At 46.6% G+C, this 26790-nt stretch overlaps 1 protein-coding gene across 4 annotated transcripts in view; it reads left to right on the top strand.

Annotated features, from left to right (window-relative positions):
• LOC146829902 (butyrophilin subfamily 1 member A1-like) overlaps window positions 1-26790 on the top strand; it is an 837898-nt gene that overhangs the window by 130089 nt on the left and 681019 nt on the right. Inside the window, exon 2 of one of the 4 annotated variants that reach the window (XM_085608544.1) lies at window positions 661-766. The exons of 1 other annotated variant lie outside the window; for it this stretch is intronic. In XM_085608544.1, the coding sequence (XP_085464670.1) occupies window positions 712-766 (55 nt within the window). In that variant the 5' untranslated portion in view covers window positions 661-711. Of the gene's footprint in view, window positions 1-660; window positions 767-6849; window positions 7694-26790 lie in introns of those variants that run through there. 2 more of the 4 variants (XM_085608543.1, XM_085608542.1) reach the window with 2 other exon arrangements.

Raw genomic sequence — 26790 nt, 5'->3', positions numbered from 1 at the left:
TCACAAAGTCCTGCGGTGTCTTCCATTCAATAGTGTTGTAAGACCCATTGGGCATTTTACCTCTACAGATCCCTGGATGTTGCTTTGAATTTCTTTCCTATCTCTAAGAACATCTTACAGCGTGAATATGCTGACAGACACCTCTGGGCAAACTGGCAGCTTTGCAGTTGGTAAGTCATTTTCACTGTGGAAAGGTGAACTTCATATGCTTGGAAATGGCTTCACCGCCCTTTGCAGACTGATGAGCAGCAACAGCTCTTCCTGTCTTGGCAGGATGTGGCACCACAAGCCTGAATGATTCAGACTCAATTCTAATTCTGATGTGAGTGACTGCCCCTCTTGATGATCAGGTATTGAGATGCAGTTGTTTAGTGGCATCTAATTCTAATTGCCCGGTATTAAAGGAGATGGGGTGCACCTACTTTTACACCCCATGTTTCTAAGTAATGGTTAATAATGACGACAAAGTAACATTTGTGTCTGTTATTTGCCACATGATGTTACATTTATTCACTGTCAGGACACGGTGAGCACTAGAAAAACGTTGACAATGTATTATTGTGCTAAACCAGATAATCTTAAAATGGTGAGCATCGCCAATCCTTATTTTGTATTTGTCTAAGACAATTGTAAATCATTTTTACTATCTTCTCTTTTTAGGTTTACATTCATTGTGACTTCTTTCAGGATAACGAAAAGTGAAAGCTTACGATGAATATCTACACTTTTATATTATTTCTCCTTAACATTGCCCTATCGCTTCAAGGTAAGACCACAGGCTGGACACAATGGGTGTGTCCAGGATTTACTGAAACATGTTTAGATCAGTACCATCTGGGGTTCTAAATCAATAGTGTGAGGTATGTCTATAAAAGGATTTGTTTTAACTAGTATTGCATGCTTGGATGCAGTTATCTGACAATGTCATTTTTTTTTAAATGTTGAAATACTTAAGGTGTTTCAAAAACATCTACTATAACATCTCATCAAGTCTGAACACACCAGCATCTTGTTAAACGCATAATAAAATCTTCATGCGAACACTTAGACTGCAGTATGAACATGAGTGACCAAGAACTGCCCTCAGCAGATAAGACTCATAGTAGTAACGAGCACTGCCAAAGCCAACAGACCTGACTTTCCCATAGTGCATGCACAGGCATGCACACAAAGCACACTTATTGGCAACATATACAGGCACACATACATACAGAGCAAAAAGTGTAAAATAGGGACACAAACCACACACAGTCACACAAACATACACAAACTCATAAACTCACACATGCTCACACACATACAACACTACCCACACACTCACACACACTGATTCAACCCCACACACAACACCCTCACAACATACAGACAACTCCCACACACACTGAGACACTACCTCACACACACATTCACATAACTCCACACACACATACAGTCACATACTCACACACACAGTCTCATACTCACACACACCCATACAATCCCACCCACACCCACACAACCTCCCATACATACAACACCCACACAACCCCACAAACACACATCAAAACAAATACACATACACCCCACACACATCCCCACAGACAAACTCAACCCGACTACTCACACACTCAGATAACCCCATGCACAGTAGCACACACCCACCCACAATCCCACACACACAACCCCACAGACACACACAAACCCCTACACACACCCACACAACTCCATACTCATAAACACACTTACACCAACCTCCAGACACAGTCACAAACATCCACACAACTCCACATACACATCCACAGAATCCAACATGCACACTCTCACAAATACAGGTACACTCATTCGACATACACACCCACACAACCCCTCTTACACCTCCAGACACATGCATACACACATTTATACACATACACACATAACTCCCACAAACACACCCTCTAAACCATTAGTCACATACCCATACAAAGACACTAACACACACACACTGACACACATGAATACTAAGGAGCCACGTAAAGTATTCTCGCAGTCTGAGCTGCTAAGAAAACTTCAGTATCCCTATTCCAACACCAGAATGTGAAAGGAAGTTCCCATTGCTCATGTATAAACGTTTCACCTAATGCTTTATATCTGCCCACTGATGGTGTTGTAGATAGTGCTGAAAGTTAATAGTCGAGATTGGCAGTGTAATGTACCCATGAATTATCCAATCCGAGGATGTTATCTCAGCAACGGTAAAAGGTAATAGTTTTAACTTCTCAATGTGTAATACTGTGTATTTAGCATCTTTACGTGGCATAGTTATCTGTTGTTCAGGAAGATGATAAGGTGAAAAGAGATTTGTAATGTTAATGTGCCTCTAAGGCACTTAACCAGAACATAATGTTTGTAGTGTCCAGCTCAACAATAGAATTGACCCAAGCTGGGACTGCCCATGTTGTAATACAGACACCTCTTGCTGAAGCACATCTATTGTGGGTGAGACAATGTTACCTAGAGAATAAATCCTAGATTATAAGGTAGTCATACAGTTGTCCACTACCAGAGCCTGTTCTAGGTTGGCCTTTTCAATCTCTCGCAGTCTTTCAGCAGCTTCTTGTTAAAATATTTTCCATATCTCGTTATAGACAGCATATAAGAAGCACTTTTGACATGGTTTCCGAGGACCTAACAAGAAGTCCCATAATTCAAAGTCTTCTGATAATAGGGACAAGTGCTGTTTTACCTGAGACGGTGTCGAGGTTTTAGCAAGTTAAGACACATGTTTCCAACACTGTAAGTTGTTAACACCACATAATGTTTACTCTGCACATATCACGTGTCAGGCCTATGGACTGTAAATTCTTTGATGTTACCCAGTAATCTATCTTGGCATTTGTTAGTGTAGAGTGGCCATACTAACCATCCCCTCCAATTGTAATCTGGAGTTATGTCTATTCTTATGCTGCATATCATCAATAGGGGTTTCATCTTATGGTGGTGATTGATGCCAGTTGTTAAAGCGTGTAAGAGTGGGAACACGGGGTGAGTTTAACTCTTTTATCTTGGCTAACCCAAGACACTTGTGGCCCGATTACGAGACTGGCAGTCTGTGGACCGCCAGACTCATGGCGCGGCGGTGGCAGTCCAGCCACTGCTTGTGAGAAAGTGCCCTCTTTCTGCATGGTAGCCTGCACTTTTTGCTGTACAGCTGATGTGCTATGACTGAGTGTGCCCTGTGCTTCTGCCAATCAGGTGCCCAGGGCCTATGTTCGTTCCCTAAACCTGCATTAAAAACAAAACCCAATTGGCATCTCTGGCCACAGGTCAGCCCCTGGTAAATCGTATGACAGGTACCCAAGGCACTGTGACCGGGGAAGACCTCTAAGGGTTGCAGTACTTATTGTGCCACCCTTAGAGGCCCTGTACCATTACACTCACACACTGCCTTTGCAGGCTGTGTGTCTTGGTGAAGAACAAAGTGAAGAGTCGACAAATCCCTGTGTGCCATGGCTACAACCCACTGCCCTGGCATAGATCAGTCACCCCTCTAGCTGGGTGCCCTATACCAGTGGTGAGGATATAGGTGCATAAACCCTGTACCCCTACTGTGTCTAAGTCCATTCTTAAACATTGTAAGGGCAGTGCTGCCATTAAGAGTATATGGTGCAGGGAGTTTGTCATTACGAACTCCACAGCACCAATGTGGCTGCACTGAAAACTGAGAAGTTTGATATCAAACTTCTCAGTACATTAAACCTACACTGATGAAAAATGCACACAGAGGGCATCTTAGAGATGCCCCCTGAAAAACGACCAACCACTAGTGTCCAGGCTGAGTGGCTGCTTTCAGCTGCCACCACCAGACATGTTTTTGGACCCCTGGGTCGAGAGCCTGCTGCTCTCGGGGCCTGAAACAATGCACATCCAGGGACGAGGTGCCAAGCCTCCTCCCCCAGGATGGGCAGGGTCGACGAAGGGGAAGCTTCAAAGGCTTGCCGCCTTTGTGTGCTTCCCCGCGCCACTTGCTGCTTTCAGCAACTGGTCCCCACCGGTTCTGACCCCCACTTTGGGTGGGAGAACTAGTGGGAAAAACAAGTGAGGAAGGGAGGTGTGCCCACCTCTGCCAACTCCGCCCCTCAGGTGGGGGGGCGAAGTGAAGCACATCTCTCAGACCCCGCCATCGTACAGATGGGGGACCCAGCCAACCAGGGAAAGGCTTATGTCCCCCTCAGACTGGAGGGTGGCGTAGTAGGTGGTGTACCCACCCCAGGGAAGGGACCCATTAGTCCCAACCTTCAACCTACCAATAATGCCCCTAAATCTAGTATTTAGGGGCACCCCTGAAGCTTGCTTCCTCAGAAAAGAAACTACAAGAAGAAAAGAAGAAGGACTGAACAGCGGTGCCGAAGGACGTCCACTGACTTGGCCCCAGCCCTACCGGCCTGTCCCCACCTCGAACCTGCTCCAGAGAAATTCAAGTGTGTCCTGCAGCCAGCAACCTCAAGAAACCCGGAGGACCTGCCTGCCTTCAATCCCAAAGACTCTGTCTCCTGTGAACACCGGATTTGTTCAAACAACAGACTCCAGCTCTGCAAGGATCCGCAAGTTTGCACCACTCTGCACCCGACGCTCAAGGCCTGAGTTCGAGTGGTCCAACACAGAGGAGGTCTCTCCGCAATCCTGACCAGGGATCCAGTGACCCCTGACCTGCCTCAAGCCTCCAGCCGACACCTGCAGCCTCAAACCGGAAGGTCCCCCCAACCGCGACCAAGAGCTGGTAAGAAGATCTGACCCTAAAAGGCACCCCTGCACCCGACGTCCCACAACCTTGGGTGGCCCAACCGACATGCCTAACCAACCCCCAAGATCCCAACTTACCTCTCCAAGTGGTGGTTGCATCCAGAAGACCATCATCCCCGAGCCTGCGGTGCTTTTGCAAACCGGAGACTCCTCATTGAAAGCTACAGGGCTTCCGATGCCAAAACAGCACTCTGCCCCCGGCCGCCCCAGTGCCTCTGAGGGTGCATCTTTTGTGCTGGCCTAAACCTCCGTTTGCCCTGAGCTTAACTCCAGGAGCTTTGTTCCCACAACCGCGTGGCCTGCTCGTCAGCAGCCACCAACCGGAGGGCCCCTATCCCCCATAGGATAACATTGTGCCTCAGCACTCTGCACCCGGCCGCCCTAGTGCAGCTGAGGGTGTAACAAGAGTGCATCCTTGACTCTGGGGGTCCCCTTAGTCCATTCCCAGAATACCAACTCCCACAACAAAGTACTTACCTTTGAAGCGATAACACTATTTTTCTCCATAGGATAACATTGTCTGGTTTTCCATGAAAAGTTTCTAAGTGTGGAGTTGGAAAATCTAAGAAATCCTTTAAAACTGTAACTAAATAAACAAAACGCTTTTACTTACCTGCTTACAGAAAATGTCCCAGTGCGGTATCCAGGTATACTGCACTGTGTAAGAAAAGTAATCTGAAAAGTAACTTACATGATATTTTACTAAAAATCCTATACAAAGTATATGTACTATGTTTTGAAAAGCATTGCATTAACAGTAACATTACTGTAATCAAATCAAAGTACATTTACAATTACAATCCAAACTGTTTACAAACTGCATTACTACTGTAAAGTATGTATTGCTTACCTATGCCAGGCTTGCTTGGTTCTAGAAAATAAAATAACTAAAAGAATATTTTTATACAAAAACAAGTGTGTGAATTCATTTGCTGACTGAGTGTGACCAACAAATGCTTCACACTACCCTCTGATAAAGCCTTACTGCTTGATCACACTACCCCAAATAGAGAGTGAGGTGCTATCTACTTTTACCTCTGCCTAGCTTTTGGGTTCCACTGGATTCTGTGCACACTATACCTCACTTTGGTATAGTCGATACAGAGCCAGCTTCCTACATTGGTGGTTCAGCGGTGGGCTATACAACTTTGCATTTGTTGGACTACTTGGTTACCACCTGATCACACAACAGAACTCTTAAATTGTCTTTAGAATTCAGATTTTTCCAAATTGGCATTTTTGCTAAATTACTAAAAGTCATGCTATGGCCTTGGTTAAGTCCCTCTGGAATTATAGAAAAATAAAAAGCCACTTTAGCTAGGGTTAGAGGGGTTAGAAGTTTTTTAACAATGTCTCAAAACAAGAATCCAGCTGTTAGTGAAGACAACCACAATGGCATAGAGGACCAGGTTGAGGAGCTTGACCTCACCCCTTACCGTGACTTGTCTTTCAAGGAGTTAAGTTCCCTATGTAAAATTAAAAACATAACCATGGTGTCCCATCGCACCAAACAAAAGCTCCAGGCGCTGTTGGCTGGGTATGCTACGGACCACCCATCTGAAAATGGTGAAGACCAATCAGATGAGGACGAAGAGGGAGGGGATGATCAGGTAGACCCCACCACTTCATAGGGAAAAAAGGGCCCAGTGGCCCTGACGCCAAGAATCAACCTCTCGGTACCTAGATCCCACACAGGTGGATCAGGTACCACTGAGGACATTGAGGGTAGCCTCAATGAGGAGGACAACCTTTTAGTAAGGCTGGCCAAAAGACTGGATCTAGAGACCATGTTGCTGGCTCTAGAGAGAGAGAGCAGAGATGGGCCTAGCACCCATCAATTGTGGCAGCAATTTACTTAATAAGTGTTAACCTTCTGGCTTCTTGCACCCTTTCTCTATCCTCTAAAACACTAAATACTACCACTCCCACAATGCAGTGTAATGGGTATCACACTGTATGCTTTCCAATCTTGCAGTGACTACTGGTCAGCTGACTGCTCCATGGTATAAAGTCAGCCCGCACCTGGTCTCGAGTGCTTGGCTTTCTTTCGTTGCAGAACCACGCCTCTTGTTTACTGACCTTGGGATCCGTTACCTTGCCGGAATTCATTTCCTTCATCGACTTCGTCCGCAGCTGTTGCCAGTTACCCTGCTGATCCCTCACTGGGAATTTCCTGAACTCGTTTGGGCTAGAAATGCATGGCCTCCGCATTTCATTTTGAAGTACGAAGTTGAAAACCTCACAAGTAACTTGCGATATTTAAAAGAGCAAAGGCTGTTTTCTTTTTTCCTTTTTTAGTGTAAACGCGTGTTGGGATTCAACGCGTTAACTCGTTTCAGTGACTCTGAGCTGTGCAAGCAGTGGTTAAACCTTGAGAGCGAAGTATCGCTTACGTGGCTAACACGATATAATTAGTTGTTTGATATTTGAGCTGCAAAAGACACGAGTGGGACTTACACATTTATTTTTGAATTACGAAAGGCTTGCGATCTGACTCGACTTGAGCTGCTGCAGCTCATACAAGGCAGAGCTCTTTTCCTTTGGATTTTTCACGTATTGGTTCACTGTTCTTTTTCCACGGAGAGATCAAGAGGCATTTCAACTTCACTAAACATTGTTCTTAAATATGTCTATGATTTGCATATATGCCTCTGCTGAAAGGACTATCCGTATAATATCTTGTGTAACCAGTTAGTCGCACAGAACTCCTCGCTCCCTTCAAGATTCACGGAGGGGAACTTTCTTGAAGTATTATTTTGGAACTGTATTCAAACTATCCTGGCTGAAAAGGGGTGAAACCCCGAAACCGCTCCTAGGATGCTTGTTTCCAGTCCTGGGAGGACCTGGCTTGGCAGTTCGGGCTGGACTGTTCCCATGAGGCCCAGGGTCAAGACTGATTTGCATATGGCCAGGTGTAAACTGGGGTGGCATGGTGAGCAAAAGAATGATGGATTTAACACAGATATTTTGACTGGGGGTGAATATTTTGATTTGTTCTGCATTCTGTCCATCATTTGTGTGTCTAGAGTTAATAACCAGCTCTTTTGAATCACAATAGACACTAAAAGAATTTAATTGACCTTGAAGGCCCTTCGGGGTCTATGACACTAAAATAGTGTTGTCCGCAAATAAAAGAGCGGGTACTGGCACCCCTCCTAACTTTGGTGAGTCATGTGTGCCTCCCAAAAGGTAATTCGGAGCATCATTTACATATAATTAAAATAGGGTTGGTGCCAGTACACAGCCCTGCCTTACACCCCTCCTTACGGGGATTGCCTCAGTGAGCTCACCCCTCGGACCCCATCTAACCTTTGCATATTTATCTTCATGCAATCTTATTACTTGCACAAGAAGATCCTCTGGTACACCATGGCTTCTCAAAGATTTCCTGAGCAAATCTCTGGGGATGAGGTCAAAGGCAGCTTTCAAATCTATAAAACCTATATACAAGTGGCCTTTTTTTAAATCTTGTATTTACAGCTCATACAAACAAATCTAAAAACTTGATCAATGGTACTGGTCTTGGCCCTATACCCCGCCTGGTATTGGGATAAAATGTGGTTCTCCTCAATCCAATCGTTTTATTTTAATAAAATCTGCTTAGCATATGCGCCAGGACACCTTCGGGTATTAGTGCGCTTTATAAACTCCTAAATAAATAAAATAAATAAATAAATATGTTTTTTGTAGAACGTTTATTAAACTTATTGCCCAGTATTTAGCAAGGATTTGGCCTCCTTTTTTAAATATAGTAATGATTTTGGCTCCTTTCCAGGACTCAGGTATTGGAGCACCTGCCGCCACTGCATTGCAAAGGCAGCTGACGTATGGCCCCCATACAGCTTTGTCGTGCTTTAGCAGGTTGCCAGGTAGTTTATCTGGGCCCGGGGCTTTTCCGGATTTTATTGAATCGATTGCCGCCAGGGTGTCCTCTAGGCGAAAGAATGGTGTTGTTATTGCAGAGTCTGTTGCATTACCTTGCTAGATGCTTAATGTATCCATTGTAGACCCTGAGTACATTTTAGAGAGAAGTGATCTACCCAAGTACCTGGGTCTAAAAAGAGATCTTTGGTACTTCTTCCATTTTTATTTACTTTACCCATCAAACTCCAGAAACTTACATGATCCTTACTGTTTGCTGCAATAATCAGTTCCGTCCAGACACTATCATCCCACTCTTTCTTGGTTTGTGTTAACAATTTATTATATTTTAACCTTGTATCTCTTAGTGAAATAACATCATTATTTTTTCCTGCCGTAATTAACTCGCTCTTGGCTTTACAACACTCACTATTATTCCATTGGTTTACTGGGTAGTTGGCAGCTGTGCCCCCCCCCCTTCTTTCACCCCTGGCACTCTCTCAACATTTGTTTTAGTTTATCTGCCATTGGGTTGTGGATCTGTATTATTGGAAACTCTGCAGTAGGCAAGTCAATGTACCGGTAGATAATGTCTGAAAAGGTGTTGTAAATATTTGTCATAATCTTGTCTTTCCCTGCTATAGAAGGCCATTTCAAAGCTCTTCGATTATTAGTAACTGTGGGTTCAATTGAAAGAGGAATATTAACATTGTCTTCCCAAATAGTATGATCGAAGGAATTGCCTGCTATTGTGAGACAAGGAGGATAGTGGTCACTCTCATCTCTGATTTCGACCTTTAAGTCATGGACATTTGACCAAAAGTTGATGGAGACCAGTATGTAATCGATGATGCTCTTGCAGCTCCCCCTGCTGAATGTAGCAGCACTTAGTCTATCGGACGGTAAACGACCATTACAGGGCCAAAGTCCATGCCCTACGACTAGTCGAGTAAGTTGTGATACTAAAACTGTGCAGGGTACTAAAGGGTTACTATCCAGTGGAGAAATATTATTTGCAATATCCTCCTCTTCAAAAATATTTTCTAAACCCACTACTGGTTCGTACTTGCAGTTGAAATCTCCCCCCACAATTGCCACCTTGCATCTATTGTGCTTAAGTGCTCATCTAATAGCTCTTGCACAGGGGATTCCTTACTCAATGGGCTTGGTCTTTTGTAGATGTTTACTATATGCATTTCAGTTTTATCACTGGTAGAGATTTTTATTCAAATTATATCACGTGATGCAAAGTCCAACTGGGTTATATCAACAGTAAGGGTGATCTTAACCCTTATAACTAGCCCACCCGACGGTCTACCTCTTAATGAGGGGGTGGCATTCACACTATGGGCCATATTATCAAGAATGGCGATAACCTTATCGCCGCTGTAGCGGCAGGAAACTGCCGTTAAAGCAGCGATAATGAGCTTGATAATATGCCCTAGAGAATTCCAGTAGAAGCCCAGGTTTGGTGTCCTTCACACCAGAACCTGGGCTTTTATTGGAATTCTCTAGGGCATATTATCAAGCCCATTATCGCTGCTTTAGCGGCAGTTTCCTGCTGCTAAAGCGCCGATAATGTTATCGCCATTCTTGATAATATGGCCCTATATGTTTTATACCCAAGCTGATATGGAGTTTACTGTCCCATGTTTCTTGTAGCAAGCAAACTTCGTTATTATCAATATATTCGTGCCATTCAGCGTCATTCAACTCCCTTTTCAATCCTGCAATATTCCATGATATTAGTTGTAATATAGGTTGCTGGCTTGGTACATTTGACATGTTTGTTTTATCAAGGAGTCGGTCTGCCCTTAAATCACCCCTAGATTCTTGAACTGCGCGATTATCATTATGGGGGACAGGTGAATATAGAGTCAACTCTAGGTAAGCCCAGTTCCTTACTGTATAGTAGAGTACACGTCGGAGAGACCGGTGGTACCAGTCAATCCACCTTATCTAAGACTGAATCAGGCCCTGGCTGTGCGACAGGACGCTTTTGGGCTTGGGGCTGGGACATGCTATTTAAGTTATATTTCATCTGTATGCCTGTCGGAGTGGGTGGACATGCTCTCACTTCCAATACTATTAACTTGTGCACCAGGTTCCCCTCTCTTAAATGTAGCTCGATGCAATCCAATCGAGTATCATGGTGACTCCGCCTTGTGGCCCATAGTATGTCATCTCAGATGACCGATCTACAGCCCCAATGGATCGATTTGTTGATTAGGGAGTTGTGGTCTTCATATTTATTGTTTGACGGTATTTTAGGCACATTAACCAGGAAGATGCTCTTTGACGAGGAATTAGACCGTGCAAGTGCGTCACTTGAGTATCGCATGTTGTTATCCTTGGGTATATAATTTCTACCTTCTTTTCTACCCTCTGGTTCCTGAGCCTTTGGGAACTATGGTTTTATAGAAGGGCATTTAGAAATGGACATCAGAGGAGGGATGTTGGGCATGGAATTTCGAGGAGCAACATTTATCTGGTGCGAAAGAGGGAATGTTACAGGACCGCTGCAATAGTCTGGAGCGCAGGTTTTGGGTGGGTCCCTACCCATGAGTTGTTTGACCTGATCTTTAAGGTCTAAAATTAATAATTTAAGTGAATTTACTTCAGCCCTTAGGTCATTGATAATCCTGGTCATATCTGTCCCCAGAGTGGACTTTCCTGTCTATGTCCTGGTTTTATCATTGTAACACTCATACTCCTCTTGCTCCCCACATGCAAGACCTGAACTAGGCAAATGTGTCTTTATCCCTACCTCAATCACCCTCTCTACATTGTTGTCTATTATACTTAGTAGGGGAGAAAACCTATTGGTCAAGGGGATTCTGGACGGGATATTCAAACTATCTATTTCACCAATATCGCCATTTACCTTAACTGTCTGACTTCTATCATCAGCTAAAGAAGAGCCATATGTTCCTGGCGCCTCATCGTCGGGGTTTGCTACCCTCCTTGTTGCCCTACTTGAGCTGGGAGACTTGTTCTTTGTGCTCCTAGTAGCATGTTTTGTAAAGATGGAAGGGATTCATGCAGCAGGCTTCTGTTTTGTACTCATAGGATAGACAGTGCCATTTGGATCGTGAGAAATATCTACGGGAGAAGGATTAGAGTCTGGAGCTAAGATACCTTGACACTCCTCAAGAAGATCATCTATGCGATCTAGCACACAATTATTAGCTGCTGATCTATGGACAACTTATGTTCTACTACATTTCGAACGAGGCCCATCAGGCTTAGCAGTTCCCTAACTAGTAATGGTCTTCCTTTTCCCCATTTTGTGAAAGAGAGGATAAATCCTAAAACAATGAGATTAGAAACAGTCGTAGTCTTTAGACAGCCAAACTGGTGCTTGTTTATATATAAACCAAGTTAGTGACCTGAATAATATAGTGAGTATGACAAAAAGCCCAAAGTACAGATTTCAAGAGTATTTCGGAACTCACATTTTATGTCTTGTCGAGCCAAAGTGTCCCAAACCCTGCAAATGTTCTTGCACAACCAAGTGGGGTGGCCCAGCCCAGCCTTGTCCAGCTGTGGACGGGCACAGATGGGTCCGCCCTTGGCCCGGGCTTTGCCCGCACGCATCACGCGCCGCAGCGGTTCTGACAGAGCTTTATGTGCCGGCAGTGATAGCGTCTCCCCCTGACTGGCAGCTGCAGGTGGTGACGAGGGTTGCACACTGGGCCATGAAATCCTTCCCAGGGTGTTGCTGTGCGTGGGGTCAGAGGACATTGGAAGTGCTGGTCGGGTTGGGGTGGTTCCCTGATGCTCTCAGACAAAGGTCCCACCAGAGCGAGCCTGACACAAAAGTCTCACCCTGTAAAGGATCTTCTAAACACGGTATGTGGTACATATATATGTATTTTATTGGAGGTCATTAGATCAGCTCCTAACCTATGCTATCTGCACTCTGAGCTGCCTTGCTCTTCCTTAAAAGCCTCCCAACCTTCCTTTTAGAACTTCTGCCCCTCATGCTTCTAAATGACATCACAGTGTCATTACATTCTCCCCCCTCTTCCCTAAAATGAGTAAAACAAAAAAAAAATCAACAGTGTTCAATTAGTCTCTCTGGTCTTTTTGAGATTCTTTCAGATCTTCTGTGTATCCATTCACTTTGTTGGTCATCTGGGTGTATATTTTCTTGTTCAACATTCGGTCTGACTTTTCTGAAGAAAGATCTGTTTCTTGTTATTATTCTTTCATCATTCCTTGCAGTCATTGCCGTTCCTTGAACCTTTGTTACTTCTAAAGGTATATGATGAAACCTACTCTGTGATTTCCGTACTTGCTGTTGTCAAACTAACACAAGATCACCAACTTGATAATCTTGACTTTGACATTTTCTTCCCTTTTAAGCATAATATTTCATTTTTTCTTTTGCCTCCTTATATTTTTCCACCACTTCCTTATGAACTCTCGGAGGAATTGGTGATAGATGTGGCAAACAAGTTTGTCTTGATTTTCCAAACATTAGATCTGAAGGACATTTTCCAGTTGACACATGTGGAGTATTTCTATAATCTCTTAAGACTTGACACAGTGCTTGATTTATTGAAATTTGCGAAGGTTTTGCTCTTTATACAGCTTTTTTAATAGTAGCCATCAGTCTTTCTACCATTCCATTGGCTCGGGGCCACATTGGAGTTATCCTTCTATGCACTATTCCTAGATAGCTCATTGTCGCCGAGTCACAGAACCAGAGGCGCATTACGAGAAATCCCTCGCTGACGGACCCTTTACACCTCCTATGCAGGGTGCTGGCTGTCCCTTTAACGCGGACTGGCTCGCCGCGACAACAGACATGCCTCCTATGACGTCACCGATCCCGGGCCAATCAGAGACTACCGAACCCAGTAAGGAGGAAGTCGGGACGGACGAAGGCGCGAAAGCCCGAGGAGGAGAGGTCGGAGAAGGAGAGAACGGAGTGAAGAAGACGGAGAGCCAGGAGGAGAGCGGAGGACGTGATTCGGAGGTCGGAGTGGGAGGAGACGAGAGAGCTGCAGAGCCAGGAGGCCAACTTCACGGCATCTCGCCCCGCCACGCGCCTGGAGGAGCGTGGCTGGGAAAGGTACGGGCCGGATCCTGGGCTTATTATCCACACGGGGAGGGAGATAGGCGGGTGTTTTCTTTGTGGGGAGGTCACGGGGTTTATGGAGGTGTCATTTTGTTTTCTCTGTGTCAGGACTCCCTCATATTCACTCACAGAGATACTCTGGTCCCACGTGTGTTGTTTGGTGATGGAACCCCGGTGACTCCTCACTGCCCTTCCCCCCTCACCTCATAAGAGGACAGGAGTAGTCCCCTAATATATTGATGTTCCCTTCCTTGCATGTCCCTCGGAGGCCTTCCGGCTGACACAGACTCCGAAAGCCCGAGGAGAAGAGGACGTCCAGACGACCCCAACCTACGAAGCAGGAAAGAAAGAGAACGAGACACTGTCCCAGAACTATCAATAAAACCTTCGTTCAGTTACGTCGGCTCGTGGTATCCTTGCTCTACTCAGGGGGAGTACAGTGCCTAGGCGACAAGTGGCGAGCCAGATAGGAGTGACTGTGAACCCCCACCCGATACAGGATGGAAACGCTCATACACCAAATGAAGGAAGAACAGGCTAAGATGGAGTGGGCAATAGAGCGGACTTCCTCCCAAGCGGAAGCAGATAGGGCCGTGTTCACATCAGCTATCCAAACCCAAGCTGAGAATTTGTGAAGTTGGCCGAAGGACAAAGTCTGCTCATGGCCTCTCTGGGGCAGGCTAGAGCGCCCGCCCCTCCGGGAACGGTGGTCCCACTCCAGAAGTTCACCCCAGGAGAAGACCCGTTGGCCTTCTTTCTAAATTTTGAAAGGGCTGCCCGGGCTAGTGCCTGGGCAGGAGAGAGGTGGCTCTTTTATCTTGCACCGTTGTTAGTTGGGGAAGCCCAGGCGGCATATCAGACAGTGAATAAGGATGGAACTGCTAACTATGCCCTGGTGAAGCAATACATTCTGGATAGACTGGGAGTGGACGAGGAGGCTCACCGGTTACGATTCCGACAAGAGCGCGGGGCTCCTGGGGATCTACCAAAGACTCTTTTCTTTAAATTGAAAGAAGCGGCTGATCTGTGGTTAAAACCCCATGAGTCCAGTATGGAGGAAGTAATGGGGAAAATCTACCTGGAACAGTTCCTCGAAGCACTCCCCTATTCCAGCCAACGCTGGCTAAAACAACACACCGGCTTAACTCTGGACTAGGCTGTGGAAATGGCCACATCTTATGCCAGAGCCCAAGGCCGGACCCCCCTCAAAGAACCCGAACGATCAGCAAAACCTGTTATCCAAGGAATGGGAGACCGTAGGTCCACTAAAACCCTTCCTGAGCCAGTACGACCCCGAGGAGCCCGGCCAGATAACCCCCCTTTCTCAGGTCCCCAGTGCTATGATTGTGGGGAGTGGGGACACATTGCTCGCTATTGCAGGAAGAAGAGGGAGAAGGAGGAACCCATGGACGTGAGCTACGCACCCTACTCCCTCCTCTTCGCTCAGGAAACAGGACCCGTGTTTTATGTGAGTGTTAAAATACAGGGTAAGAGAGTACGGGCATTACTTGACTCAGGCTAATTCACCCCTCTTGGGTTCTACCGGGTCGAAGGGTGAGCATTAGATGTGCACATGGGGAGGTTAGGGAATACCCTCTGGCCACCATACAGCTACAAACACCCGCAGAATGCGAATGCGATAGTAGGGGTCCTTCCACACCTTCCCGAACCAGTCATTTTAGGGACCGACAATCCCTGTTTTGCCCTCATGATGCGAGAAGTGCTCGGTTCCCCCAAACCTTGCAGGTCTCCTCAACTACTTGTTCCCGACTTTAGGGATCAAATACTTTTTTTTGCCCATGCCCACCTTTTGGCGGGGCATGTTGGGGCAGAAAAAAAACGGACACGCCATACTTCAGCATTTCTTCTGGCCCGGTGTATATGCACAGGTCCAGAAGTATTGCCAAGAATGCCACATATGTTAACGGCGCAATCCGTACACCCCTCACAACCTCTTCCCATCATAGGCAAACCGTTTGACAGGCTAGGAATGGACCTCATAGGTCCCTTACCCAAATCCAGCCGAGGACATCAATATGCCCTTGTTTTGGTGGATTACGCTACCCGCTATCCCGAGGCCTTTCCCCTTAGAGCAGCCACTACCACAGCCATAGCTCAGCGTCTGGTTGAAGTCTTTTCGAGGATGGGTTTCCCTAGAGAGGTGGACACTGATCAGGGTACCCCATTCGTGTCCAAACTCATGAAGCAGGTGTGCCAGCAGCTCCACATCAGACACATAAAAACCTCAGTATATCACCCCCAGACAGATGGGTTAGTCGAACGCTACAATGGAAGCCTTAAACTTACCCTAAAAAAACTTCTGTCTGGGGATGGGAGAAATTGGGACCAATTATTGCCCTTGTCCCTTTTTGTACTAAGGAGTCAGACCCAATCCAGCTTGGGAGTATCCCCTTTTGAACACCTCTTTGGACGGAAACCCCGAACCCTTCTCGAGATAATTAAGGACAGTTGGGAAACAGAAGGGAAAGAGGAAGCTGAGGCTCTGCTGGATTACACCCGCCAGTTACAGTCCAGGCTGCATAAGTTGAGGACCCTAGCCCATGAACACTTAACCATCGCCCAAACCAAACAAAAGTTCTTTTATGACAAGGGAAAGAAATGGAGGAACTTAGACGTGGGTGACTGGGTCTTGGTGTTGTTACCCACTTCTGCTCAAAAGATGAGGAAAGAGTGGCAAGGCCCCTTTCAGATTCTTAAAAAGGTGGGGAGAACCACGTACGTTCTACAGATGTCTCGAACCAAAACCCAGTTGTAATTAATTAACTTATTAAAAAAATGGCTTGGAAACCCTCCGGGTTCTTCCCAAACCATCTCCTTCACCGCTCCCCTGTGTCATACAGTTAATGAGGTGCCTATCAATCCCGAACTATCTACCTGTCAGCGGGAGGCTATAGACGCTCTTCTACTTCGGTTTGCTGGGATTTTCTCAGACCAGCCAGGAAGAACACACCTCGCGGAACACACTATCCCTACCCCCGTAGGAGTTACTGTCAAACAAAAACCCTATCGAATACCTGAGGCACGACGAGTGGCCTTTCAAGCAGAAATACAACAAATGTTAAAAACTGGAGTTATCACCCCTTCCCATAGTAACTGGTGTTCCCCAGTGGTCCTGGTGCCGAAACCGGACGGAAGTATCCGGTTGTGTATAGACTTCAGAGCAGTCAATAGGGTATCCAAACAAGATGCTTATCCTCTTCCCAGGGTCGACGAGTTAGTGGAACGCCTTGGTGAGGCCAGGTACATAACAACTATCGACCTCACCAAGGGTGTATTGTCAGATCCCACTGGCTCCTGCGGACCAGGAGAAAACCGCCTTCTCGGCTCCCTCGGGGCATTACCACTTTACTGTCCTCCCGTTTGGGCTGCATGGGGCCCCGGCCACCTTTCAACGGGCCATGGATACCCTTCTCAAACCACACCTTCCTTATGCGTCTGCCTACCAGGATGACATTGTAGTCTTCAGTAAAACATGGCCCGAACACCTCCAACATCTAAGTCATGTATTAGACAGCATTTGTCAGGCTGGCTTCCATATAAACGCCAAGAAATTCCGGGTGGCTTATCAGGTGAAATATTTAGGGTTTTTACTCGGGGACGGGACCCTAAAACCACAGAAGGAAAAGCTGGCAGCTGTTCAGGCTTTGACCTACCCCAAAACAAAGAGAGACCTTAGGGCATTTTTAGGATTAGTGGGTTATTACCGGAGATTTATCCCTCAGTTTGCCAATCTGGCTGGACCCCTGATGGACCTCCTCCGCAAAGCCCAGGCCTCGCCCCGCTTAAGGGCTCCCACGGACCTAGAAGCTAATGCCTTTCAATCTCTCAAGGACGCTCTCACCTCCTCCCCTGTGTTAGTGGCCCCTGACTTTCAGAAGCCCTTTATCCTGCAAACGGATGCCTCGGGGGTTGGGATAGGGGCAGTACTCTCCCAAGAGGATGCTGAGGGGTGTGAACGCCCAATTTTATACATCAGCAGGAAGCTATTCCCCCGGGAGCAGGCGTAATCCACTATCGAAAAGGAGTGTCTAGCAGTCAGATGGGGAGTGGAGAAGTTACGCTACTATTTGGAAGGCAGATTTTTCATCCTCTTTACAGACCATGCCCCTCTCACATGGCTCCAGCGTAACAAGGGCCATAATGAGCAAATTCTCCGCTGGTTCTTGGCCTTGCAGCCCTATCGCTTTGAGGTTAAGCATCGCAAGGGGTTGGACCAGGGGAGTTTGAGTTGAGTTTGAGTTTAAATCATTTCTAAAGCGCGCGTACACTTGGCAGTTTCATGGCGCTGTAGGTCACTGAGCCTCAGAGAACGGGGAGGGCCAGGGGGCAAGGGGAGGAGTTAATTTGGGAAAGCCTGTAGAAAGAGAAAGGTTTTTAGTGCCTTTCGGAAAAGAGAGTATTCTGTGGAGGATCTGAGGTGGGCCGGGAGAGAATTCCAAAAAGTGGGGGCAAGAGTGGAAAATTTTGAGCCTCCCCATTTGTTGCGTCGAAAACGAGGAACAATCAGCAGGTGATGAGAAGATGAGCGGAGATCCCTTACAGGGAGATAGGTTTTAATCTCAGACGAGATAAAGCAGGGGCGGTGCCTAACTGGGCCTGAAAGGTGATACAGCCCATTTTGAACAGGGAGCGCTCACGGATGGGGAGCCAGTGCAGGGATTTAAGAAGCGGGGTGACGTGATGGGATTTGGCCAAGTTGTAGACTAGACGGGCGGCCTGGTTTTGAACTAGCTGTAGTCGTCGGACGTTGTATGCTGGCATGCCGCAGAATAGGGCGTTGCCGTAATCTAATCGCGAGACGACCATAGCTAGTACAATGAGTTTTAGAGCAGCAAAGGAGAAAAAGCGAGAGACCTTACGAATAGTGCGGAGTGAAAGAAAAGAAGAGGACACGACTGTGTTCACCTGGGAATGCAGAGTGAGTTGGTCGTTGAGTTTAATGCGAAGCGTTTTGACGGGGGAAGAGGGGGATGGAGGGGGACCAAAGGAGGGGGACCAAAGGAGGGGGGCCAAAAAAGGGGGGACCAGGGGCTGGTGCAGCCGCCAGTCAAAACCAATTCGGTTTTGTCTGGGTTTAATTTCAGGTGGTTGTAATTCATCCAGTCCCGAATAAAAATCATGATGGATTGAAAGTTAGACAAGGGGTCAGGGGATTGGGATAGGGAAAGTATCAGCTGGAGGTCATCCGCATAATTAAATACGGAGACCTCCATTTGCTGAAGAGCAAAGATGAGGGGAGCTATATACAGATTGAACAATAGTGGAGAAAGGGAGGAGCCCTGAGGGACCCCACATGGAACCTGACGTGGTTCAGCCGAGAAGTCGCCTAAGCGCACTGATTGGGTGCGATCCCTTAGGAAGGAGGACAACCAGACAAAGGCCGAGCCGCCGACCCCAGCCGCCCCGACACGGGAGAGTAGAATGGAGTGGTCCACCGTGTCGAAGGCGGCGGAAAGATCAAGGAGGACCAAGGCCTGGGAAAGATTGGTGTCCATGCCTTCTCTGAGGTTATCGAGGACGGATAACACCACAGACTCGGTAGAGTGAGCGGGGCGAAATCCGGCCTGACGGGGGGCTAATACTTGGTTTTCTTCCACGTAGGCAGTGAGCTTTCTGGTCACATGTCATTCCAGTACTTTCGCTAAGAAGGGTAAGAGGGAGATGGGGCGATAGTTGACAGGATCAGAGGGGTCAGCGCCAGGTTTTTTTAGGATGGAAAGAATTATGGCAGTTTTTAGAGTGGGGGTAACAATGCCCTGAGACAGGGAACTGTTAAGAAAGGTGAGCGGGGGTAACACACAGGTCATGAAGATGTGCCTAAGGATGTAAGCAGGGCACGGATCTAAAGGGGAACCTGATTTGACCAAGGGGAGAAGAGAAAGAAAGGATTCTACCGTGAGGAGGGGGAATGAGTCAAGACCAGCGTCTACGGGAGGACAGGAAGGATTGAGAAAAGAGGGAGAAGGGGAGGGGATATTGGCTTTGATTTTTGCGATCTTGTCCAAGAAATAAGTATTCAGGGAGTCACATAAAGACTGTGACGGAGGAGGTTTAAGGGTGATTCTGTCAGAGTAGGCGAGATTGTGGACTATAGAGAAGATTTCTCTGGCCTGGGTCTCTGCGGCTAAAAGTTTTGAGGAAAAATAGGCCGTTTTGATGGTAAGGATGTTTTTTTTGTATTGCAACAAGAGAGAGGAGTAGTGGGTTTTAAGGTTGGGGCAGTAATGTCGTCTCCAGGCTCGTTCGGCACGGCGGACTGTAAGTTTGAGTACTTTCAGTTCCTCGTTGAACCAGCGGTTGGAATCGTTGGCCCGTCTGGAGGAGACTCGTCTGAGGGGGGCGGTCGCGTCGCAGCCTGACAAAAGCCAGGAGTTGATGGATTCTGCTTGTGCTGAAATAGGTAGGCCAAGGAGATCTGGGCTAGATGGAGAGAGTGTGGAGGCTAGTAGAGCCGCATCCACCCGGCCCCAAGAGCGTGCCCAGATGTTTTTGGGAGGCGAGGGCATGGGGGCTGGGCCAGTTTGTAAAAGAAAGGAGATCAGGGAATGGTCGGACCAAGAGCAGGGGGAGATGGAGAGGGACGCAGACTTTCTCTCCAGGTACCCGATTTCCCCCGATCGGGAAAATCCGGGGGATGGGATGTGTCGCCGAGTCACAGAACCAGAGGTGCATTACGAGAAATCCCTCGCTGACAGACCCTTTACACCTCCTATGCAGGGTGCTGGCGGTCCCTTTAACGCGGACAGGCTCGCCGCGACAACAGACACGCCTCCTATGACGTCACCGATCCCGGGCCAATCAGAGACTACCGAACCCTGTAAGGAGGAAGTCGGGACGGACGAAGGCGCGAAAGCCCGAGGAGGAGAGGTCGGAGAAGGAGAGAGCGGAGTGAAGAAGACGGAGACCCAGGAGGAGAGCGGAGGACGTGATTCGGAGGTCGGAGTGGGAGGAGACGAGAGAGCTGCAGAGCCAGGAGGCCAACTTCATGGCATCTCGCCCCGCCACGCGCCTGGAGGAGCGTGGCTGGGAAAGGTACGGGCCGGATCCTGGGCTTATTATCCACACGGGGAGGGAGATAGGCGGGTGTTTTCTTTGTGGGGAGGTCACGGGGCTTATGGAGGTGTCATTTTGTTTTCTCTGTGTCAGGACTCCCTCATATTCACTCAGAGATACTCTGGTCCCACGTGTGTTGTTTGGTGACGGAACCCCGGTGACTCCTCACTGCCCTTCCCCCCTCAACTCGTAAGAGGACAGGAGTAGTCCCCTAATATATTGATGTTCCCTTCCTTGCATGTCCCTCGGAGGCCTTCCCGCTGACACAGACTCCGAAAGCCCGAGGTGAAGAGGACGTCCAGACGACCCCAACCTACGAAGCAGGAAAGAAAGAGAACGAGACACTGTCCCAGAACTATCAATAAAACCTTAGTTCAGTTACGTCGGCTCGTGGTATCCTTGCTCTACTCAGGGGGAGTACAGCACCTAGGCGACACTCATACATTTTTTAAATTCATCTCCATTAATTGGTGGTCCATTTGGAATTCCCCAAGTTGAAAATACTTCATCTAATACCCGAAGTACTGTTGACGAAGATGTTGATGATATCAACTTCACGATAGCAAAACGAGAATACGCATCTATTATTGCTAATAAGTAATGTTCAGAATCTAATGGTCCATTCAAATCTGCTGCTACATGGGACCATACAGCATCTGGTAACTCAGACGTGCAGTTCTTCAATTCCTTTTTCCTTTGAAGTACATTGACATATATAGCAAGAATGAACAACTTCTTCTACTTGTTTGTCTAATCTTGGGAACCACAATATTTCTCTTAGAAAATTCTTTGTTGCAGAGATGCCTCGATTACTTTCATGAGCCAAATAATTACACAATGCTGGAGGTTTTCTGGTATTATTATTTTGTTTCCTCTGAGTAATATTCCTGAAGAGGTCACAGATAATTCCGAACTTATATTTTTAAATGCTAATATATCATTGTTCTTAACATTTGGCTGAAATCAAATTCCATTGCTTATTAATCTCCACTTATTTTCATGTATAATTTCTTTTACTTCTCGAAGTGTGTCATCTTTTTGTGATTCTTCAATTAATTCACTTTCTTTTATGATTCCTGGAATTGCTGATCTGACTATGAAGCATATGTACTCCTCCACCTCTAGTTGTTGCTCAATATCTGTTTTAGATGGATGCCTAGATAAATAGTCTGCCGGATTATATTATTTTCCTGGTTTATGGATGATTCTAAAATCCTAATCCATGAGTCTTATTCCCCACCTTTCAATTCTTGGTGGCATTTTTGTTTTTGGATTTCCAAAAATGGAAACTAGGGCTTGATGGTCAGTGATAATTACAAACGATTTTCTATAAATGAAATCATGAAAATGTTCACATGCCCAAACAACAGCTAAACTTTCCTTCTCAGGTTGAGAATATTTCTGTTCCACCTCGAATAAACTTTTGCTAGCACGGGAGACTACATACCTTGAGGTTTCTCTTCCAGGTTTATTCTGCACAAAAATTGCTCCCAGACCTACAGGACTGGCATCCACTACAAGTTCTGTACATAAGTGTGGATTAAAATACTTTAAGTTTGCTGCATTTGATATTTCCAATTTTATTTCTTTAAATTCTTGTTCACATTCATCATTCTACTGAAAATTCCGTCCCTTCTTTGTCAGCTCTCTCAATGGCGAACTTACAGTTGCAAACCTTTTTACATATCGTGCACAGTAACTCACCATTCCTAGAAAGGATCGTAATTCTGTTATTTCTTTTGGTCTTTGTATTGCATTTAAAGCTGTTATTTTAATGGGATCTGGTCTCATTCCTTTTGCTGAGAATATATGCCCAAAAAATGTTAACTCATTTTTGTTTATTTCACATTTCTTTATATTTTATTTATTTCACATTTCTTTATATTTAAGGTCAATCCAGCATTTTTAAGTTGTTGACATACCCCATCCAATTCTTGATCATGCTCTTCTTGTGTGTTTCCAAAGACCAAAATATCATCACTGTAATTCATACAATTTTGTTCTGGCCTTATGATATTCTTTATAATCTCTTGGAAGATCTCAGCTGCTGAACAGATCCCAAAGTTTAATGGTTTATACCTAAACAGTCCCAAATGCGTTGAAAGTGTTGTGATGTATCTGGACTGATTATCAATTTCTAATTGATGATATCCTTTGCAAAAATCAAGTTTTGAAAACACTGTTGCCCCACTTATAGTGTTTATCACATCATTTAAATGAGGGCCTGGATATCGCTCTCTTTCAATAGCTGTATTAGGAATTCTCATGTCCACACATATTCTGATGTCATCAGTGTCTTTTTTTGGAACAATAACAATGGGACTTACCCAAGGTGTTGGACCTGTTACTCCTTCGATTATATCTTGTTTAAGTAGTAATTTAATCTCTTTCTCCACTTTTTCTTGCATATGCACTAGTACTCTCTTATGTTTGTGCCACTGGTTTTATTGTTTCATTTATATGTAAAGTAATCTTCTTGTCTTTTAATTTACCTAGTTCATCAAATAAGTTAGGATATTTTCTCAGAACTGGGTGATCTGTTGAGACATTGCAATTCATTGCTATTAGACCCATGAGTTTAGCAGTTACGTTACTTAACAAGCATGGTCCTGGAACTTCACCTTTTAATACATGTATATCTTCTCTACTTGTCACATTTCCATATTGTAGTGTTTCTTCAAATTTTCCCACGCATATCACAGGATGTTTCGCTCCCCACTGAAAAACACTAACATTTGACGGACTCAATGTAGGTTGTTCTTTCATTTTCATGTATTCAGTTACACACTTTATATTGCATGTTGTTCCTCTGTCTAAAACAAACAGAACTTTTTGAAGTCCAACCTAATGCAATAAGTTTTGTTCTTTGAGTATAAACATTCTCTCTATAAAGCCCTATTGCAAAAGTGTAGTTGTCACAAGAGTTTTGTGTTTTGCTGTTGGTGGAACTTTTGAAGATTAAAGCAATATTTCCAACGTTGTGCGGATACACTACTGAGCTTTCCAGTCTTTTTTGGGAAAAACTCTTATGTGCATGTGCCACGGGACAGTTTCTCCGTTTTCGCACATACACAACTGAGCTTTCCAGTCTTTTTAAAAAAAAAAATCTTATGCGCGTGTGCCACTGAACAGTTTCTTTGTTTTGCACATGCGCACCACGCTCTACTCGCGCCTGGGCACGCACTCAGCTATTTTCTTTTCAATGCAACGCTCGCGCTTGCTTCAAGAGCGTGTGCACGGACTCACCAGTGTCATATAAAAAGCGGATAAAACACCACTGCAGCCTTTTAGACAGCAGCTACTCACGTTCAGTGACAGCTTCCAGCACTTTTGTGGAGTTTTCTCACGACTGGCTCTTCAAATGCTTTTCCGCAGCAGGTTGAATGTTGTTAAGACCTCATGCATGTTCCTTCCACTCATCGCCAATGTAAAGGATCTTATAAACACGGTATGTGGTACTAATATATGTATGTTATAGGACATCACAGTGTCATTACATCATTACACACCCCTCGCTGCTCAAGAAGCGCGTCCTGTGCTGCCGCGGAGGATCTGACAGCGCTTTATGCGCCGGCGGTGACAACGCCTCCCCCTGACTGGCAGCTGCAAGTGGTGATGAGCGTTGCATCCTGGGACATGAAGTCCTTCCCAGGGTGTTGCTGTATGTGGGGTCAGAGGAAATGGAAGTGCTGGTCAGGGTGGGGTGGTTCCCTGATGCTCTGGGACGACAGTCCCACCAGAGTGAGCCTGACACAAAACTCTCACACCTCTCTGCTCAAGAAGCGTGTCCTGGGGAGTAAGAATAATAAATATAGAATAAATATGTTCGAGGCATATGAGCTGCAGATTATACACTGTGCATAGATCGCCATCTGGTGTTGGGCCCGGATGTTTGCAGTTTGTTTTTCTTCTTGGACAGTCTTTGGAAGTCACGAGTTCGGTGACTCCTCCTTCGGTCCGTAGTGCGCATGGGCTTCGGCTCCATCCTCAGATTGTTTTTTTCCGCCATCGGGCTCGGATGTGATACTTCGTGCTCCGGCTTCAAACTTTTCCAGTTCGAACTTCGACGGAAAATCCTCGTCCATCGAGATTCTTAATCACAATAATCTTCTTCATCTCTCTCAGAGGCACTTTCTCGATTCCAGACATCAGCACCGGCCTTCGGGCCCACCTCGACTCCGGTCTCGGCCGATGGAAAGGACTCCATTCAAAAAGTGCCCAAAATGTGGGTCTAAATTTCCCCACACCGACCTCCATCAGGTGTGTAACCTCTGCCTCTCTCCCGAACACGAGGCCCGAGACTGCCCCGCCTGCAAGTCTTTTCGATCGAAAAAGACCATCCGGAATCGAAGAGCTCGACGCACCACGGCGCACTCATCGACTTCGGCTCCACCGCACATCTTCGGAGACGACACCGGAGCTTCGGGGCAACAACACACCGAGCAGGAGGAGGATATCGTCAGCGCTTCCGAGGCCGACGACTCTGACCTGGAGGACATCACACCGGCGCAGAGGGTCGTGAGTACTTTACCCCCTCCCACCCCCGCGCCCATATAGAAAGAGACTCCGGTTACACCTTCGCCTCCGGGCCTAGGGAAAACCAAACATACAGCTTCTATCACCCCACCTTCGGGCCCGGTGTCGAAGCATCATAAGTCTCACGGCGGCTCGGGCTCGAGTCAGCCTACTCCTGGTGTCGAAAAACACCGTTCAGCACCGAAGAAAACTACACCCAGTCACGCTCCGAAGCCATCGGTGCCAAAACCTGCACTCTCGGTGTCGACAAATCATAAACATAAATCCCTCGGCACCGACGCTTCCGTGCCGAAGCCTGCCTCGGCACCGAAGAAATCGGAGGTTCCGAAAAAGCATGGCACAGAGAAACCATCGAAGCCCTCGGCTCCGAAAACATCGGCGCCAGCCGACGATTCGGTGCCAGCAGAACTATTTACACCTGATCCTTCTCAAAAGACTTTAACAAAGGATCCAAAGACTGGGCATTTGATTTTGTCTTCCAAGAAAAGACATCTCGACAAGCCAGCTCCTCCTCCCCCGCCAAAACGGAAGGACTCTGCCACATCTCCCTTCAGAGTACCCTCCCCACCACCTCCTCCATCTCCTCCACCTCCTCTACCTCCTCCACCTCCCATGTCTCCGCCACCCTTGCCTCATCGCTCTCCAACCCCGTCTCCAGAACCTGATTACGGGGATCCAGATTATGATCCAGCAGACGCCCCGCTGGACCCCACACCTCCAGGGACACCAGACCCATGGGAGGATTACCAAAACCCTGATATACCAGATGTGCCTCAGGATGACATTTATCCATCCAGGCCATCTCCTCCAGAGGACTCCCTAGGGTTTCACCACTTAGTGCAGCGGGCAGCACACTATCATGGGGTAGAACTACACAGCGAGCCAGTTGAGGAAGATTTCCTACTGGATACTTTTGACATTCAGGCTAAATCCACAGCCATATTGCCCATGCTTAAGGGTGTCACCAAACATGCGGCAGAGGTGTTCAAGGACCCAGTCAGAGCCAGGGTCTTAAACCCCAGGATGAGAAGAAATACAAGGCAGCCCCCACAGATCCTGCATACATTAAAGGACCTGCTCCTTTAGATTCATTAGTTGTGTCCACAGCTAGGAAGCGGTCCAACTCTCAATCATCAGGTGAGGCTCCACCACCAGATAAGGAGTCCAAACTCTTAGATGCGTCTGGTAAACGCACTGCCTCGCAAGCCGCAAATATGTGGCGCATTGCCAATACGCAAGCGCTGCTTGCGCGTTATGACAGAGCACGCTACGATGAGCTGGAGGCTCTCATGCAACACCTCCCAGAGAAACATAAACGTAGGGCTCATGAGCTAATACAGGAGGGTAAGCTCATTACCAACACCTCCATTAAATGTGCCCTCGACGCAGCAGACACTGCTTCTAGAGCTATAAACACTAGTGTTTTGCTTCGCCGTCATGCCTGGCTCAGAATCTCAGGGTTTAAGCCAGAA

The sequence above is a fragment of the Triturus cristatus genome, chromosome 5_2 (genome assembly GCF_964204655.1).
Source record: "Triturus cristatus chromosome 5_2, aTriCri1.1, whole genome shotgun sequence".
Classification (NCBI taxonomy): Eukaryota; Metazoa; Chordata; class Amphibia; order Caudata; family Salamandridae; genus Triturus; species Triturus cristatus.
The sequence above is the reverse complement of the archived record's forward strand: the minus strand, read 5'-3'. Positions and strand labels throughout refer to the sequence as shown.